This window comes from Nicotiana tabacum, chromosome 22 (assembly GCF_000715075.1).
Source record: "Nicotiana tabacum cultivar K326 chromosome 22, ASM71507v2, whole genome shotgun sequence".
In the NCBI taxonomy this organism is placed as follows: Eukaryota; Viridiplantae; Streptophyta; class Magnoliopsida; order Solanales; family Solanaceae; genus Nicotiana; species Nicotiana tabacum.
Genome location: NC_134101.1, coordinates 195,729,752 through 195,748,353, shown reverse-complemented (window position 1 = coordinate 195,748,353; position 18,602 = coordinate 195,729,752). Strand labels below are relative to the sequence as shown.

The window sequence follows — 18,602 nt, the reverse complement described above, 5'->3', positions numbered from 1 at the left end:
CATTAACCAGTTGAGATTTAGTGCATCAATGATCAATAGAAGTTTCTTCGTAAACCAAGATCCATGTATTGCAGATAATAAAATACCCCAATTAGTTATTGATTTACTATGGAATTGCCCCGCTCTAACGTAACATAACTAGTGTATACTGAGGAAATTGCTCTTATGATAGTCCACGGGGAAAATTTTGTATATAACAGAAGGGCAAAGTGGATTATCAAGATCAGCTTTTGCCAGATACTCTCAGTGTTTTCTGAGGTGCTTTGGCCCTTCACCGACTTCTCTTTATACCACCCTGTTTTTAGTTATTTTTCCTTTTTGCTGGGAATTTAACCTATAATGTGGTGGCAAAGTAAAAAAAAATCTAACTTTTATGTTATGAATATATTGATTTCGTTCATCTTTATTAAGTTTGATGCTGCAATGGCAGTTAAAAATGATGGCTGTCTTTGCAATTACAACAGCAACAAGAAGCCCAGTTTAATCCCATAAATGGGGTCTGGGGAAGGTAGTGTGTACGCAGACCTTACCCCTACCTTATAAAGATAGAGAGGCTGTTTTCGATAGACCCTCGGCTCAAGGCTGTCTTTGCAATTGCAGTTATGAAAAAATTGCCTTTGCTATGGCATTTATGCATTATAGTTCCTGATTCCTTGTCCCCATTACTTACTTTACTGTGAACTACTCAAAATGTAGCGTGTTAAAGCTTTGCACGTTGAGGACATGGATGTGGTGGTTGAACCAGGCATTGGATGGATGGAGCTCAATGAGTACTTGAAGCCCTATGGTCTCTTTTTTCCCCTTGATCCTGGTTAGTCCTGTTATCTTCCTTTGGTTAAAAGTGTTCATAGTTTTCCCTACTTTTACTCTCTTTATCTTTGAATAAAATCCTTTGTTGCGCTTTGAGATGATTTTCAAATTTATGATTTTCTTTATAAGTACTGCTAAGTAGTAACCCTAAACATTGGTAAACACAATGGTACTAATGTGTTCTTAATATATACACACACTCAATATTGATGTTTTTCATATATGTGATTTAAGCATTTACAAAGATCTTAATTGTTAGAAAAGTAAGAGATGGTGAAAGCACTCTGAAAGTAAAGCGGAAACATAAGAGACATAATTTTTTACAAACAATATATTCTATGCACAGGTTTGCGATATTTGGAGTGATGTAGAGAACAACAGATCTTCACTCTACTGCTATAGATCTTCTTAGTTGCCATACTATAACAATATTTTTCTCAAATATGTATCAGTGAATTTTGGGTTCAGACTATGTGTAAGTTGTTTTGAATCTGGTGGTAATTGCTTCAAATAATTGAAAAAACCACTTTCATGATTGGTTGGTAACGTGAAGCTCTCCTTGTTGCTGCTTAAGAAATATGGCGAAAGGTGTTTCTGTACTATTCCCAAAAAAGGAACCAAGAACATGGTATTGATTTCCAACTGTAAAATGTAGAAGAAAAGGTTTAAACTAGTTTGGTATTACAAAACTCTTTCCAAAGTTACTTATCAAAAATAATAAAATAAAGAACCTCTCTGAAGAGATCTATTTAATCCTTTTCAGTTTAAATTGGTGCAACTAAGATGCAACATGGGTTAAGATAGTATGCTGAGCAGAAATTATATCTTTTCACTTTTTTCTTTGAATTTAAACCCAGTTAAATCATTGTATTGTCAAAGTTGTGCCTTTGTTATCATAGAGGTTGTATTTCAGTTTAGTGCCCTACAAGAAGCTTCGGAACTTTGACCTAGCTAAAGAAACTTTGTTTTCCAGTTGACTGAACTTTTCCCTTTTTGCTTATAGAAAAGTATTTATAGAAACATATATAGGTATCAGTTCTTTTTCTTTTTCCCAGATATTGCCTCTTATTCTTTTAATGTTGTCATTGTTGAATACGTTGTTCACTTTGTTGCAGAAGTTTAGATCAAATCTCACCTCTTATCTTTTATGTTCAATGATGTCTTGAGAATAATCTCATTGTTCTTTCTTCAGTATCATTCAAGTAAGGTGGGAGATGACGAAAAGTAGTTGAATAGGCATGTATCAGATCCCAAATCTATAGTCTGATTCACTTTCATTCCATTCTTACAGTTAATTTTTGTACTAAAATTCATGTGAAAGGATCTGAGCATCCAACCTAAAACCTTAAGGTATTTAGTGAAGTGGCTTTAAAGGCTAAAACCATTATAGATCTCGCAGAATGCTATTTTTATACCCGATGAGAACACTATATAAATATACACTATCCAGTATGTGTAACTCAATTCTTGTGTTCACGCAAGGACTTCAATACATATTTAAGTGCGAGATTGGGCAAAGATTGGCTCTGATAGTATGTAAAAGAATCTGAACATCCGGCCTTAAACTTTGAGGTAATGGATGGAATAGCCTAAGGCACTAGAAACCCTGTTGGATGGCTTATTTATGCCCGATACAGGATGCTATATAATTCCACAATTCCAGTTGCTGCAACTTTTGTTTATTAGTTCTGATTGACCTATAATTTCCGGAAAAGATAGAGTAGAACCAGAAAAAGTTAAAATTTTGGAGATGATCTCAAATTCTCGGCTAATTTGGTATCAAGTCCAAAAGTTCCTCGCACTGTGCTTTATTTCATCGTTCCATTAACTATATCCTAAAGTCAACCTTTTACATTTATCTATTATAAAAAATACAACCAAAGTCAGCCAAATTTGTTGTGGGAAAAAAAAGAAAACTTTCAAGTCAATTTCCTTACTCCATATATCCAGAATTACAGTTCAATTGGCTTCATCACATTACATGAATGAATTAAAATGCATCCGAATATTCATCTTGACCTATTTCTCCAAAACTGGTCCGGGTTACAGATAATTGTAATTGTATGCCTATCTTTATTGATCAGCAGTGATTTTGGTTTAGCTGTCTTCATGTTTAGTATCATTTTCAGTGGACATGACTCTAAATCCTCTTGCTATTAGCTTGTATGTCCAAATTTTGTTACCTGCCTTTGCTGTAATCCCTTTCTTTTTCCATGCTCCATTGTCGATTTGAAATTTTGTAACTCTTATATATAAAGTCTCTACTTAACGCAGATGATATTTCATCTGTATGTTCTTAAATTTTGAGATGTGTGAACATGCCATGTTTCAGGACCTGGGGCAACTATCGGGGGAATGTGTGCTACACGGTGCTCTGGTTCTTTAGCTGTGAGGTAGTTGCTCTGAGACTGTTCCCTTAGAGATAATCTCATCTTTCATGTTTGTTGCTGGAAAATGCTCTCTAATTATATGTCGTGTGCTTTCATACTTTAATTCCTTTCTTTTTGTTTTTTGTTTGTTTCTGTGAAGTGTTATCGGAAACTTTAAAGCAATACTATGAATAACAAAGACATCATGTGATTTCCAAATTTTTTTTTCTAATATTTTCTTGATCAAGTGTAATTTCACTGATGAACACAAAAGCATATCAAGATAAGTGGTTGGGAGGGCTCCGAACCAGCAACTAAGCACATTTGCCAGAATATCAAATGTACCGTTTCATCTACTTGGATTATCACATTTTTTGAGGTTGATCTTGAGTCCATCACAGTCTGAAACCACATAAGCACCTGTGTCAAGGCTTCCAGCTGGTTACCGTTGGCTAGTGCTGGCAAATGGGTGGGTCAGATTGGGTTTGGGCGGGTTGAAAACTGGTTGAGTAAAAGTTGCTTAAACACCCAACCTGTCCATATTTAAAATAGGTCAAGAATGGGTTGTGTGACAGGTAGTTTGGGTAACTCATATTCTGTACAAGAATTAAATACCAGTACCTATTTTGGCTCCTCACTGTCATCATGATAACCTGGAAGAATTGAATTCCCACTTGTGGCTCTTATGTCTCTTAATTGTAATCATCTATAAATAACTCACGTGCCAAATGAAATAAGTGGCCAATATTCAATGCCTCCACCACCCCTGCCTTACATCCCTATCTTCTCGGCATCATCACACAGTGACATCCTCAACCTCTATCCTACCCCATCATTTTTGCTATCTCGCACCTCTTGTTACTATCCATTCCCCACCCACCCCATCTTGTTCCTCCAACCCATTTCGCTAGTAGTGATATTGATGCAGAAGATGCCCACCAGGTCGGTGATGCTTCCTTGCCAAAACTTCCGTCCAGTGCCAACACAAAATGGAAAACTTTGACAACGTTCAGCTCTCCCTTTCCTAGCCCACTAGTCAGTTCTTCTAGTTGGGTTTCTTTCTTTGGCGACATGGATGCCAGGGAAAATAGTACCGATGTTACATCTTCTGATCCAATCAATAAATCTCCAATAAACGTGGTATTTTTGCGAGGGAGATGGTTAGGGGTGAAAGATTTAGGGTGTACAATAAAGCTCTGCTATGGAAATGGTTATGGGGATTTCAGGTGGAGGAGCATGCTTTATGGAAAGAGGTAGTAGTAGAGAAGTATGGTACTATGTGGTGGGGTGTGTGGAGTGGAGGGAGGGGGGGGGGCTAAATCTATTTCAGACCTATTTGGGTGTAATATATGGAGTGGTGGGAAGACTTCTGTGGTCATATTACTTTTAGGGTTAAGGATGGGAGAACAATTAGCTTTTGGAACCAATAGTGGTATGGGAGGACAAATTGAGGGTTTCATTCCCTCAGAATTTCGAACTAGAGCGATTTGTCAGTCCAAAAGATTCGAAGGGTGCATAATGGGGAAGTACTTTGGGCCTAAGCCCTAAGGTTTAGGAGAAATTTACAAGAATGAGAGTTGGGGGAGTTCCAAAGGTTGATGAAGGTACTATATAAGCATATCATACATCCATCTAATAAGGATTCGTGGAGATAGGCATTGAGGAGTGAATGCTTATAGCCGTTTGGCCAAGCTTCTTTTGAGTCAAAAGTATTTTTATTTGTGCAAAAGTACTTTTTTCCAAAGTTAAGGTGTCTGGCCAAGCTTTTTGAAGGAAAAAGTGCTTTTGTGTAGAAGCAGAAAAAAATAGTTTCTCCCAAAGAACACTTTTTTGTAAAGCACTTTTGAGAAAAATACACTTAGAAACACTTTCTAAAAGTTTGGCCAAACACTAATTGCTACTCAAAAGTGCTTTTCAAATTAAGTAGCCAAACACAAATTGTTTATCACCAAAAGTACTTTTTTGAAAAACACTTTTGAGAAAAGCACTTCTCAAAATAAGTTGAATTTAGAAGCTTGGCCATATAGGCTATTATTCAAAGTCAAATCTTTTTATGAGAAGTTGCTAGTGAGAGAGCAGACATGTTTTCCTCACTTGTTGGTTTGTATTCCAAGGGCGGCTAGGAAAGTGCTATTTTTTGTTGTTGTTGTTGCGTATTTGGTAGCAAGGGGAGCGATTATGATAGTTGAGAATCTAAGCAAGAGAAATATTACCTATGTTAGCTAGTACTATATGTGCAAATGTTCGGGTGAAGAAGTTGATCATCTTTTGGTGCATTAAGGTGGCCTTGGGTCTGTGGAGGGTAATCTTGAATTGGTTTGATAAATAGCGAGTGATGCCAGGCACTGACAAAGATGTGTTGCACGGCGGGGCTGGTAGAAGTAGGAGAAGAAGATAAAGGACATGGACGGTTGCTAGCTAGCTCTTATGTGGGAAAATATGAGAGCATTCGAGGGGATTGAAAATGATTTTGTACACTTGAGGAATTGTCTTTTGTTTTTGATTGCTTTTTGGTCCACCCATGAGATTCCTATTTGTACAGATGACTGAACGTAGAGAATAATATTTTGTTGTAGATTCTTCACTTTTTGATGTACCTCTTGTACATAGGAGATTTTTTCAATGTTAATAAAATTATTTACTGTATAAAAAAAACATGGCATTTCTGGTGATTGGTAAGCTTTAAAAAGGATAATCATTGTCTTTCAATGTAAGGATAGAAACAACCTTGCCTAACAAAGAGAAGACATGATTTTCCCAAATTAAGCCTGAAATATGTTAAACCCATATTTTTACCAACTTTTAATCCACTTTTCTATGGTTAAAAATGGGCTCAATCCGCATTTGACCCATATTTTAATGTCACCCACCAAACCGTTTAAATGTGAGCGGATTGGTAAAATACGGGTATGAATTGTGCCAATTGTCAGCACTATGTTCGGCATTGCAAGAAAAAAGGACGTCATCTGCAAAAAAGAGTTGTGTGACTTTGATAATTTCTTGACCCCCAAACATCTTTGTTTCAAAATTAATAGATATTGCTTGTGATAATTTCTTGACCCCAAGCACCTTTGTTTCCAAATTAATAGATATTGCGTGATTCGTAATCACAATTTTAAATTTAAACCATGAAACATTAAGTTAGAGATCCTGGAAATAGAACTACTAGCTTTGGACTATCTACTTGTTATGTGTTGTGTTAAGTTTCTATATGTGGTAGACTTAGAGCCGATTTGGCTTAGCTTAAAAGAGTAGCTTTTAAGCACCAAGTGCTGAAAAACACTTTTTAAGTGTTGGAGCTGATTTTATTTTATGAAGAAGCAATTACACATTTGGGTAGAAGTGCTGAAACTGAAAATAAGCCGTTGAACAGCAATTTGGAAAACTGATTTAATTGCATAAACGAATTTGCTCCTCCTCGTGTTCTATTTCCATATATTCTTCATCAAGTTGTTAAGCTTCTTTGTCCTTGACCTTTACATTTACCTAGTAGTTCTTGAGGATTCATCTAAAGTAGCCCCACAAAAAATGCAAGAGGAGGAAGTTGGCTACGCCCGTTGATAGTTTTGAAATATATTATATCACAATTTGGATAAAAAAGTTCTCTAATTGTGGCCCCGTAAATATTGGATTTACTATTATCTTAATTCTGTTGATCTTAAATTCGCTATTCTTTGGCTTGTTTCCAACTAAGAGTTTTCTCTAGCATGTAGGTATGGTACAATGCGGGATAACGTCATCAATCTTAAGGTAGTAAGTTGATATCAAAGGCTTGTATTGATGGGAGAGCCAAATGTTAAATATAGTTCTCTTGCAGGTTGTTCTAGCTGATGGAGAAGTTATGAGGACTGCATCTCGTGCCAGAAAAAGTGCTGCTGGGTGCGTTTTCTTACATTAGTCTCGATGTTTCGTAACTTGATATCCTTTTCTCTTCGACAGTGTTGTCAAAGGCTCATTTAAGGCGCACTTAAGCCCTGAAGCTCAGAAAAGAGCGCGCTTCGCCTCGCTTAGGCTGCGCTTCAGTGTAAGCAAGACACTAAGGCGTGTGCCTTATTTCCCATGAGTTCTATCTTGAATTGGGTAGTACTAGAGAGATTTTTAGGGTTTGTTACTTGGTGGCTAAGTCATTTTTTTCCTATAAATAGACTTTTTTATTGAATTACATATATATTTATTTCTTTCCTTCGTTGTGACTTTTTTTAAATAAAGCCGATATTTTAATTGCGCTTTGCGCTTAAAGCCCCAGTAGACCTGAAGCGCTTTTTAGAGCTTTTCGCTGTTGACAACACTGCTCTTCGAACAACTTGATCTTGTTTTAATATCCTTAATGAAGAATGAAAATAGGTGATGCGATTTTCAATCATATAATAGTTGGATGCATAGGCATCTTCACTGTAATGATAATGCTGTTAGCTCTCATTATTTACCATTATTTCTCTTGATAATTTATTAAATACGAAATTCCATTAATGTCAACGAGGAAGGTGAGATTCTAGGAGTTGGCCTCTTAGCCTCAGGTCAACTTAGATAGACATGGATTTCAAACTCCAGACAGTCTTTCCTTTGTCTTAAGATTATGAATTTTGGAAGTAGCATTCATGTTTAAACATTTTTCAAGTATGTACCCCACCAGTGAATCTTGAACATGTTTCTGGATAGTTTATATGGGTCATATGCTGATGAGTATTTAAATATAAATTCCATAATACGACCAATTTATTTGATAATGTTAAGATTTTATTGATGTATGGTCGGGAGAAAGAGACTCCCATATTTAAGAAGTGTACAAAAGTAATAGTTTTAGATAAAAGTATGGCTCTTTACAAAGAGCATTCGGTTATCTGCACTATTTGGAATCTCATACGTGCTCCAAAGGTTTATACTTTATAAAAAGCCATAAGTATTCCTCTCATCTGTGCAGAGCTATTCTCAATGCATTTGAAAGCTTGTCGGTTTCTCTCTTTCAATATTGCACATAAGTGCCAAATGGACTACTTCCCAACTCCAGATCTTCTCCTTTTTCTCATAAACGCTCAACTAGGGGCTAAGCCTTTGGCTGTATCCAGCATCACCCATTCCATTTCAAAGAGTTTCCAAATTGTCGTCCACAATCAATGCACCAAATTGCAATGAAATGGTGACATGACCAGTAAAATGCAGCTAATGCATTTCGTTAATTTTATACTGATGCAATGAGCCTTTGAAAACATCGTTAATATCAAACATTCTGCTAGACTGACTGAGAGATGATGCAGATATGGATGAGTAGCTAGTACTGCATCGTCTTATGTAGGATACAATAGACTTTTCCGTAATCACACTTTTATTAGTTGTTCATATAGACTTCTCTGCTCTATCATTCTGAAGAAATATGATGACTATTGATATGCATAGACTTTTCTGAATGATCATTGAGTGTTTCTTGTGTTAAAAATCTGTAGTATCTTTTGCTTTCTCAGTTAAAATATGATTCTTTGTTTTAATTTTGGTATCAGTTTCTGATTGTACTGTTTACATTAAGAAACTGTCCAGCTAGCATTCATTAAAAGTGGTGAAGCTGCTTGTTGCAGGTACGATTTGACACGCCTGATGATTGGAAGTGAAGGCACTTTAGGCGTTATAACTGAAATAACCTTGCGCTTGCAGAAACTTCCACAGTCTTCAGTGGTATTTTACTGTTTTTACTTTTCCTTGATGTAGATATTCTCAAGTATGAGTCCTGTTTTTCGCAACATTCAACTCTGTAAATGTTTTCAACGTACTAGGGGAATATCTAATTACATTCAGGCATTCTACTGTGGGAGAACTTATAATCAATGTATGGTCTTCTGAACAAATGGTAAATGTGAAACTTGAATGTTCTCACTCATGATAATTAAATATCTTTACTGATCAAGAAAGAGTGATATTTGACACTTGTTCATACTATCACATGGCTATGTCTAGTGCAACGGATAGAAAGACTTCCACAGCTATTTACGAAAACCACTTTCTGAAAAAATATTTCTCTATTTGTCGATGAAGAGTCTGTAGATCAATCCTCAAATTGGGTGGGAAGGAAAAGAAATAGGTCAATTATCAATTCTGTCTCCTGTCACAACATTAAGCTTAATTTTACCCCACTCTGAAATATGCAACTTGAAGTGGGTAGGGGTCGTGGGTTAGGTTTCACTGAACGTCGTTGGACAACAATATGTAAACGGTCTAGCAACTTTGAGATCAAGATTGTATCTGACCTAAAAAAGAAGAAAGAGATTGTGAGCCAGTTTGGATTGGCTTAAAAAAGTGATTTTTCAGCAGAAATAACTTTTAAACCAAAAACAATTAGTTGGGGTTGCCAGCTTATTACTTTTGGCTTGTTTTAAGTAATTTTTAACTTATTTTAAGCACTTTTTAACTTTGCCGAACACTGAAAAAAGCTAAAAAGATCTTAAAAACTGATTTGACCATCCTAAAAGCCAATCCAAACACCCTCTGTATCTTATCTAATTCTATTGTGTAATTCGGTTGAAGTTGATTCTAGTTATGTTTATCCATTTTGTATTTGACCTCAGATTGTTAAAAATTGAATGCTATTTGGGATTCAATTCAATTCTAGCTTGTCAAATTCATTACCTTGATTATTATTTTTGAATTTTATATGGGAAGAGGTGATATATACTGTGTCATATGGTTTTATGACTTCACTGAGGCATAGTGGTGTCAATCTGACATGAACACTGGAGCCACCAAATCCAGTCAACACCTGATGGGTGTTTTCAATTTAATTTTTTTTCTAGCAATCGTTGTTTTTGTTAGAAATATAACTTGGGAGAAAGAGTTGATGGGAAAGAGTGACCTTAATATGTCATGCTTCTATCTATTTATATACAAAGTTTACGATGAGAATATTTACACTTGTCCAATGTGAGACACTTTACAATACTATAATAGTTTATTTAATATCTAAAACTCCCCTTCAAACCGGTGCATATATATTATATGTGCCGAGCTTGTTACATACTCCCTCTGTTTCAATTTAGATAACACACTTTCCTTATTAGTCCATTCCAAAAAGAATGACACATTTCTATAATTGGAAATAATCCAACTTTAAACTCTTCATTTTACCTTTAATGAGAAGCTTTTATAACCATACAAATATTATGGCCCCACAAAGCTTTTACTCCTTATACTTTTAAGACCACAAGTTTCAAAAGTCTTCCTTTTTTTTTAAACTCCGTGCCGAGTTAAACTACCTCATCTAAATTGAAACGAAGGGAGTATAGAACTAACTAGAGGCCTAGGAGAGACTTGGTAAACGTGTCTACAAGCTGATCATTAGACTACAAATCTTGTGACAATATATCCTGAAAGGCAAAACCTTGCCGGAATCTGATTGGTATGTTGGAATCCTAGTTCTAGTTGTCAACAAATTCAGAAAAGATGATGGGTAGTCTTAGAATGAAGAGACGAGTCTCGCCGAAGAAAGAATCTCGCCAGAAAGCGGCCATAATGTCGCGGCAACGTGTGAGGGGAGCTTGCCGGAAAAATTAGAGGACTTCCTGGCGCGTGAAGGCGAGTGGAAGCTTCGATGGGCTGGGGTTTTTGGGGTTTGGTCGCATAAGGGTTCCGGATGTGTTGGTGGTATTGGTATATGCACAGTACTCCTGGAATAATGATGAACCCTCGAACAATGATGTAGTTGCCGGAAAATTGCTCAGCAATGGATTTTCTCTTCTGCAATTGTTAGATAGTTATGTATTATGTATATCAGTAGTCTAGTCCCACATTGGAATAGGAGTAATATGTACTATGTAGAGCATAACTATAAATAAGGCTTCTTGTAGTATATTGAAAAGTGATCTCAATAATACTCCCTCCGTTTCAATTTATGTGAACATATTTCCTTTTTAGTCCGTGCCAAAAAGAATGACCCCTTTCCATATTTGAAAACAATTTTCCTTTGTGCAATGATTTATAGCCACAAAATATTTGTGCCTCATTTTACACCACAAGTTCAAAAGTTCTCTTTTTTCTTAAATTTCGTGCCCAATCAAATAATTCATATAAACTAAAACGGAGGGAGTATAATTTTTCAGTGCTTTCTCACATGGTATCAGAGCAACCTTGAGAGATTCATCGCTTTGCAAAAGTACCAGCTACTCCAGGAAGAAAAAAATCAGTTAACCGGAAAATTTTCCAGTGACCGCAAGTCTGTCCAGTTAAAAGTCCTTTTTCGCTAGTGTTGTGTAAAAACTGATATCACCATGAGGTAAATAAGCCTCCGACGACCAACCTTCTCCGGCAGAAACCCTCAAACGTGCCCTCACGCTGCAGGAAAAATTCTCTTCGGCGAGATTCCAACTCAATCGGAGCATTTTTCGGTTGTTATGGGGCTACACCAAAGATCTGCGATCAACCCGTCCTTATTTGCCCTGATGATGGACGCACTGACACACCATATCCAAGGGGAGGTGCCATGGTGTATGTTATTTGCTGATGATATAGTACTGATTGATGAGACGTGAGGCGGTGTTAACGAGAGGTTGGAGGTTTGGAGACGGACCATTGAGTTTAAAGGTTTCAAGCTGAGCTGGATGACTGAATACATGGAGTTCAAGTTCAGCAGCGTGCCGGGTGAAGCGGACGTAGACGTGGACGTGAGGCTTGACTCACAAGTCATCCCCTTCTTGGGGCTTCAAGTACCTGGGGTCGATTATATAGGGGAATAGGGATATTGACGAGGATGTCACACACTGTGTAGGAGTGGGGTGGATGAAATGGAGGCTTCCGTCTGGTGTCCTGTGTGACAGGAAGGTGCCTCCGGAACTTAAAAGGAAAGTTCTATAGAACGGTGGTTAGGCCGACCATGTTGTATGGTGCAGAGTGCTGGCCAATGAAGAATTCTCATATCCAGAATATGAAAGTTGCAGAGATGAGGATGCTGAGATGGATGTGCGGACACACTAAGCTAGATAAGATTAGGAATGACGATATTCGGGTGAAGGTGGGGAGGTGTGAACGGCTGGCCTTGACGGGTATGAAGAGAGGTAGAGAGTAACCTAAGAAATATTGGGGAGAGGTGATCAGGCATGACATGGTGTGGATGCAGATTTACGAGGACATGACCATTGATAGGAAGTTGTGGAGGTCGAGCACTAGGGTTGTAGGTTAGGAGATAGGAGGCTAGTGTGATAGTGTCTTGTTTTAAGCTGCTAGGGGCTTCAGTTGTGTTCTTAATACTTCTTTAGGGTTGAAAGTTAGGCTATAGTATGTTTAGCGGCCCTGTATGTACATATTATTCCCTTGCGTATGTAGTATTGTGCCTTTGTTGATGCTTAGTGTTAATACTTTGCTCTCTATTTTCTGGTTATTGCGTTGCTGGTGTTATCTGTTAGGATTCCTTTGCAGCTACTGATACATTGTCTTTTTCCTTCTTGTGCCAAGGGTCTACCGGAAACAGCCTCTCTACTCCTCCGGAGTAGGGGTAAGATCTGCGTACACACTATCCTCCCCAGACCCTACATGTGGGATCTCACTGGGTGGTTGTTATTGAGATTCTAACTTACGCGCCGGCGCGTGAGGCAATCTCCAGCCTTTTTTTGACAAAATTTCTTCTGGATAGTTGGTTTGCAAGGTTATTCCGAGCCTACCTGATGTTGAGCATAATTTCATATATTTTGCTATTATTTACTCTGCATTTTTACCGCTTTTTGATTGTATTTTATATTTTATATGCCCAATTTAGTTTGAGTATTGAGCTTTATACTTATTTAGGTGTTAATTGATAATGTAGGTATATTGGAGAGTGAATATGGAATTTTGGAGAAAGAAAAGAATGAATTACCTAATAATCACATAATGATTACTTGGTAAGTAATCATTACATGATGATTGATTGGTTAATAAAGTATAAGTCAATTGAAAGTTGGGCAGCAAGAATTGAATTCTTGTTGTCTCCTCTTTCAATTCTTGTTGCCTAACTTTCAATTGACTTATACTTTATTAAGCAATCAATCATCATGTAATGATTACTCACCAAGTAATCATTATGTGATGATTGGTAATTCGTTCTTTTCTCTCTCCAAAATTCCATATTCACTCTCCAATATACCTACATTATCAATTAACACCAAATAAGTATAAAGCTCAATACTCAAACAAAATTGGGCATATAAAATATATAATACAATCAAAAAGCGGTAAAAAAACAGAGTAAATAATAGCAAAATATATGAAATTATGCTCAACATCACTACCCATCCAGGTTACACCAAATTTTGGCAACTTTTTTATTTTCCAGCGACTCGTTGCAGATTTCGGCTACTAATTCAAATTTCCGGCGACTACATTGTCCTTTTTCTGCTGCTGCTTGACTGTTTTTTGTGATCTCTTGATTGTTTGATTATTTGGTCCAAAATTGTCTTTGAGATTTGATGTATTTGGTTCTGAAAACACGTATTCTGGAAATTCAAGCTTCATGATTACTTCAGAGCCCTTAGTGGGAAGTTCAAACTATTTAGCTTGCGCTTCTTGTGTTGCGTTGTGGTGCAAGGGTCAAAGTGTTCAAGATCATTTAACCAAAAAGGCCAGTGAGGGAGATGAAAAGGCCAAAGCACTTTGGGAGAAGATCGATGTGCAATTATGTAGTATCCTGTGGCGGTCTATTGATCCCAAGTTGATGCCCTTGTTTCGTCCATTCCAGACATGTCATTTAGTTTGGGAAAAGGCTCGCACTTTATATACTAACGACATATCTCGTTTCTATGATGTGTTATCGTAGATGACAAATTTGAAGAAATAGGAATTGATATGTCTACTTACTTGGGACAAGTACAGGTAGTCATGGAAGAAGAAGAATTTGAGAAGTTGCTGCCAGTTTATACTAATGTTGAAAAGCAACAAGAACAACGACAAAAGATGTTTCTAGTTCTTACACTCGCCAGACTTCCTAATGATCTTGATTTAGTACGTGACCAGATTTTAGCTAGTACCACTGTTCCTATTGTTAATGAATTATTCTCTCGATTGCTTCGCCTTGCTGCATCGCCTAGTCACACAATAATCTCATCACAGATAGTTGACTCCTATGTTCTCGCATCCAGATAGTGAAAAATTGGGCATCTCAAACTATGGAGAATAAACGAGGAGGTGGTCGTTTTGGAAGGTCTCGACCCAAGTGTTCTTATTATAATAGGCTGGGACATACCCATGAGGTGTGTTACTCTTTGCATGATCGACCACCTATAAATGCCATGTTGCTCAAACCAAGATTGCATGTAACCAGGGGCTTTCTTTATCTGAAGGGGAATATAATGAGTTCCTGTGGTATCAAGCAAGTAAGCAAACATCTCCACAAGTAGTCTCTGTTGCTTAGACTAATACTTCTATTGCTGGTAATTCCTTTGCTTGTGTTTCTCAGTCTACTACTCTTGGACCGGGGATTATGGACTCAAGCGTCTCTGATCATATCTATGATAATATGTCACTTTTCAAATATTGTTTATTCACAGTCTCTTCCCAATGTTATTTAAGCCAATGGGGAGTTGGCCAAGCTAATCCCTTATCCTCTATCACTTTAGATTCTGTTCTTTATGAACCCGACTGTCTTTTTAATCTTGCATCTGTTAGTCTGTTGACTCGTGCCCTCCATCGTGGTATATATTTTATTGATGACTCCTAATTATGTAGGTCTGCAGTATGGGACAGACGATTGGCACATGACGTGAATCATAAGGCCTTTACTACCTTGACTCACTCAATCCCTCCACTGCATGTTGGACATCCGAATTTATCCAAGCTTCAGAAGATGGTGTCTAGTTTGTCTAGTTTGTCTACATTAGACTGTGAATCGTGTCAACTTGGAAAACATGCCCGAGCCACCTTTGCGTAGTGTTGAGAGTCGTGCAAAGTCTGTTTTTTCTTTAGTTCATCCTGATATATGGGGTCCTAGTAGAGTCAGTTCAACCTTAAGATATCGTTATTTTATTAGTGTCATTGATGATTACTCAAGATTGGATTTTCCTAATGAAAGCTTATTCTAAGTTGTTTTCTATATTCCAGAGTTTTTTTGCTGAAATAAAAAATCATGTTGGCGTTTCTACTCGCATCTTTTGCAGTGATAATGCTTTAAGATACTTATCCTATCAGTTTTAGCAATTTATGACTTCTCAGGGAATTATTCATCAGATGTCTTATCCGTATACCCCTCAGCAGAATGGGGTAGTAGAGAGAAAGAATAAGCACTTTATTGAGATTGCTCGCACACTTCTCATTGAGTCTCATGTTCTGTTGTTTTTTTGGGCAATGCAGTTCTCGCGTCTTGTTATTTGATTAATCGGATGCCTTCATCTTCCATCCATAATCAAATTCCACATTCATTATTGTTTCCTCTGTCGCCCTTATACTCTCTTCCCCCTCGTGTTTTTGGGAGTATATGTTTCGTTCATAACTTCGCTCCTGGGAAGGATAAGTTAGTTCCTCGTGCTCTCAAGTGTGTTTTTCTTGGGTATTTAGGAGTTCAATAGGGCTTCGTAGGTGCCTTATGTTGGATGATGTCACATTCTTTGAGTCTAGACCTTACTTTACCTCTTCTGACCACCTTGATATATCATAGGTCTTACCTATATCGACTCTGCTCATGACCTTGATCCTCAAACAACAGTCCTTTGGCTAGAGCTGATTTTATATATCGATGAATTCGGACAATTGTATCCCAATGACTATCACAAGGAGAGTCTATAAACCAACTTACAACGCTAATAGGAAATGAAATATCAGGCCTAGTCATTGTGAGGTAATTCAACTTGCCAACCAGCTGCCTATATCTTGCGGGATCGCTAAGAGGCTCCCTCTGTCCTAGCAGAAGTTTGGCAATTGGATCCATAGGAGTGTCAATGGGTCTACAACCCATCATTCCTGTCTGCTCAAGAATGTCTAAGGGATACTTCTGCTGAGAAAAAAAAAAATACTTGTGCTAGACTGAGCGACCTCAATACCTAGAAAATACTTCAATCTGCCCAGATCCTTAGTCTGAAGTGTTGAAAAAGATATTGCTTCAAACTAGTGATACCATCCTGATCATTGCCAGTACTAACCATATCATCATCATACACCACTAAATAAACACACAAATTTGAAGTAGAATGCCGATAAAACACAGAGTGATCAGCTTCACTACGAGTCATGCCAAAGATTATTTTCTCATTAAATGCTCCCATACCATGTGAGAAAGAAGAAAACACAAGTTGATTATTCCGTCAAGCCATTGAGGTTTAAATAGCTAAGCATGCATATTCTAAGAAAGGAAAGAAAATCATAATTATAGGGGTAAATTGAGTTATACTCTTGAAATATTATGCTCCCTCCGTTTCAATTATGCTTTCCTGAGTCGAGGGTCTATTGGAAATAGCTTCTCTATCCTCACAAGGTAGGGGTAAGGTCTGCGTACACACTACTCTCCCCAGACCCCATGGTGTGGGATAATACTGGGTATGTTGTTGTTGTTAAAATATTATACTCCCTCCGTTTCAATTTATGTGAATCTATTTGACTGGGCACGGAGTTTAAGAAAAAAGAGAATTTTTTTTAACTTGTGGTATAAAATAAGGCACATATATTTTGTGCGGCTGTAAATCATTGCATAAAGGTAAATTGTTTCCAAATATGGAAAGGGTCATTCTTTTTGGCACGGACTAAAAAGGAAATAAGTTCACGTAAATTGAAACAAAGGGAGTAGAATATCTTTGAGATTCTAACATCTCCATAGGTCATAAATCCATCGGAATAGATATTCAAATAAACCTATAAACAAATGATAACATCGATTTTTCATAATATGACTGGGAATTTTTGGGGACTTGAAAATTTTTGAGGTAGGATTACAAACTTCCCTAATGCCGTTGAGACTTGAAAGAACTTGATACTAAATGCATACTACCCTGTTGTTATGGGGACCTGAAAGAACTTTAGGTTCTTGTGGCCTCAGGCTTGCCTGTGAAACTAGGCCTTATTGGTGCTACATGTGCAATTATAAATTCTTGAATGTGCTGGGTTTGATCTATACAATGTCGCTAAGGATTGATGCAATAAATTTGTTCTGTCGTAGAACACACTGTATCTCAGTTAAGTTAGAAACTTAATCATACTTTTCATGTTAGTCCCTACTATTAGGCCAGTCTGTGTACCCCCATTTTAGAGAGAGTTGTGTCTTCTCATATTGTGCTGTAAATAGCTTTATGTTGAACTTGCATTTTTCATGATATTTGTACAGGTTGTAATGTGCAACTTTCCAACAATTAAAGATGCTGCAGACGTTGCTATAGCCACTATGCATTCTGGTATACAGGTCAGAACTCAACTAAATGCATTAGAATAATCATAACACAATTCTAATGAAATTTGTTGAACCAGTCTCCTAATATATATGTAGTGTTCTCTGCATGGCTACACAAACTTCATTGACAGATTCCAACTAGTTTCATGTAAATCAAATTATGCCTGATTAAACTGATTAAATATGGGACTCATTTCCATTAAAGATTTAGAAAGTTCTTTTGTTATGAGTAACTTAAGATTAAGCCAATGTTTAATAGATTTAAACGTCTCTATTATCGTCTTAGTGTAAGAAATTCCATTCAGTCACATCTTCAGAGGATATCAAATAGGTTAACGGTTTTTGAATCTTTATTTTCTTTTCATGCTTCCATTTGCTTAAACTGAACACTGTAATTGTACTCGGCAGAGTTAGTGATGGAGCTCATTTTTGTTGTTTAGTTCAGCAATTGGGAAATTGAGGGCCTCTGAGTCTACATTTTTGACAATTCAAAATAGAAACCATAACGTTCTGTTGGAGAAAGAAGTAATTCTTTGTTGCAATGCACCTTAGGTGTCAAGAGTGGAGCTCTTGGATGAAGTTCAAGTGAGAGCAATCAATCTTGCAAATGACAAAAAATTGCCGGAGGTTCCAACTTTGATGTTTGAATTTGTAGGCACAGGTGAAGTGTGCAAATTTGATATAAAGAGTCCTGTCTGTTTTATTTTTATGGTATGAATACTAAAACTTCTGTTAATCTCCGTCTCACCATATAATTGTTTAATGCCTAGTTTAACTTGTGTTATAATCTTTAATCTCATAAGCAGTAGTAGAAGACAGCATACCAACATGTTTTTTCCCAAAAACAATTGTTATAACAGTTGTGTCCGTGCCAGCTCTCACGCATCCCGAGTAATCCACCGGTTACCTGCTATCTCCCACTAGAACTTATATCAGGTAACTTTTTGCACCAAAAATTAGATAGATGGAAAAAAATTACCTAGCTTGTTTGCCTCCGTTGGGATTTGAACAAGTGTCTCTCTCATGGTCCATTCCAATTTCATTGACTATTACACCACAACCTCAGAGTTGCATCAGTTGGCTTCCTGGGAATCTCCTTTTCCTTT

General features: G+C 37.1%; 1 protein-coding gene across 3 annotated transcripts in view; it reads left to right on the top strand.

The window, feature by feature from the left end:
* LOC107808992 (D-lactate dehydrogenase [cytochrome], mitochondrial) overlaps nt 1-18,602 on the top strand; it is a 39,998-nt gene that overhangs the window by 9,514 nt on the left and 11,882 nt on the right. For all 3 annotated transcript variants that reach the window (XM_075243600.1, XM_075243602.1, XM_075243601.1), the window contains 7 exons: nt 697-811; nt 3,143-3,203; nt 6,893-6,929; nt 6,997-7,058; nt 8,750-8,846; nt 17,434-17,508; nt 18,049-18,157. In XM_075243600.1, coding sequence (XP_075099701.1) covers nt 697-811; nt 3,143-3,203; nt 6,893-6,929; nt 6,997-7,058; nt 8,750-8,846; nt 17,434-17,508; nt 18,049-18,157 — 556 coding nt within the window. The remainder of the gene's footprint in view (nt 1-696; nt 812-3,142; nt 3,204-6,892; nt 6,930-6,996; nt 7,059-8,749; nt 8,847-17,433; nt 17,509-18,048; nt 18,158-18,602) is intronic.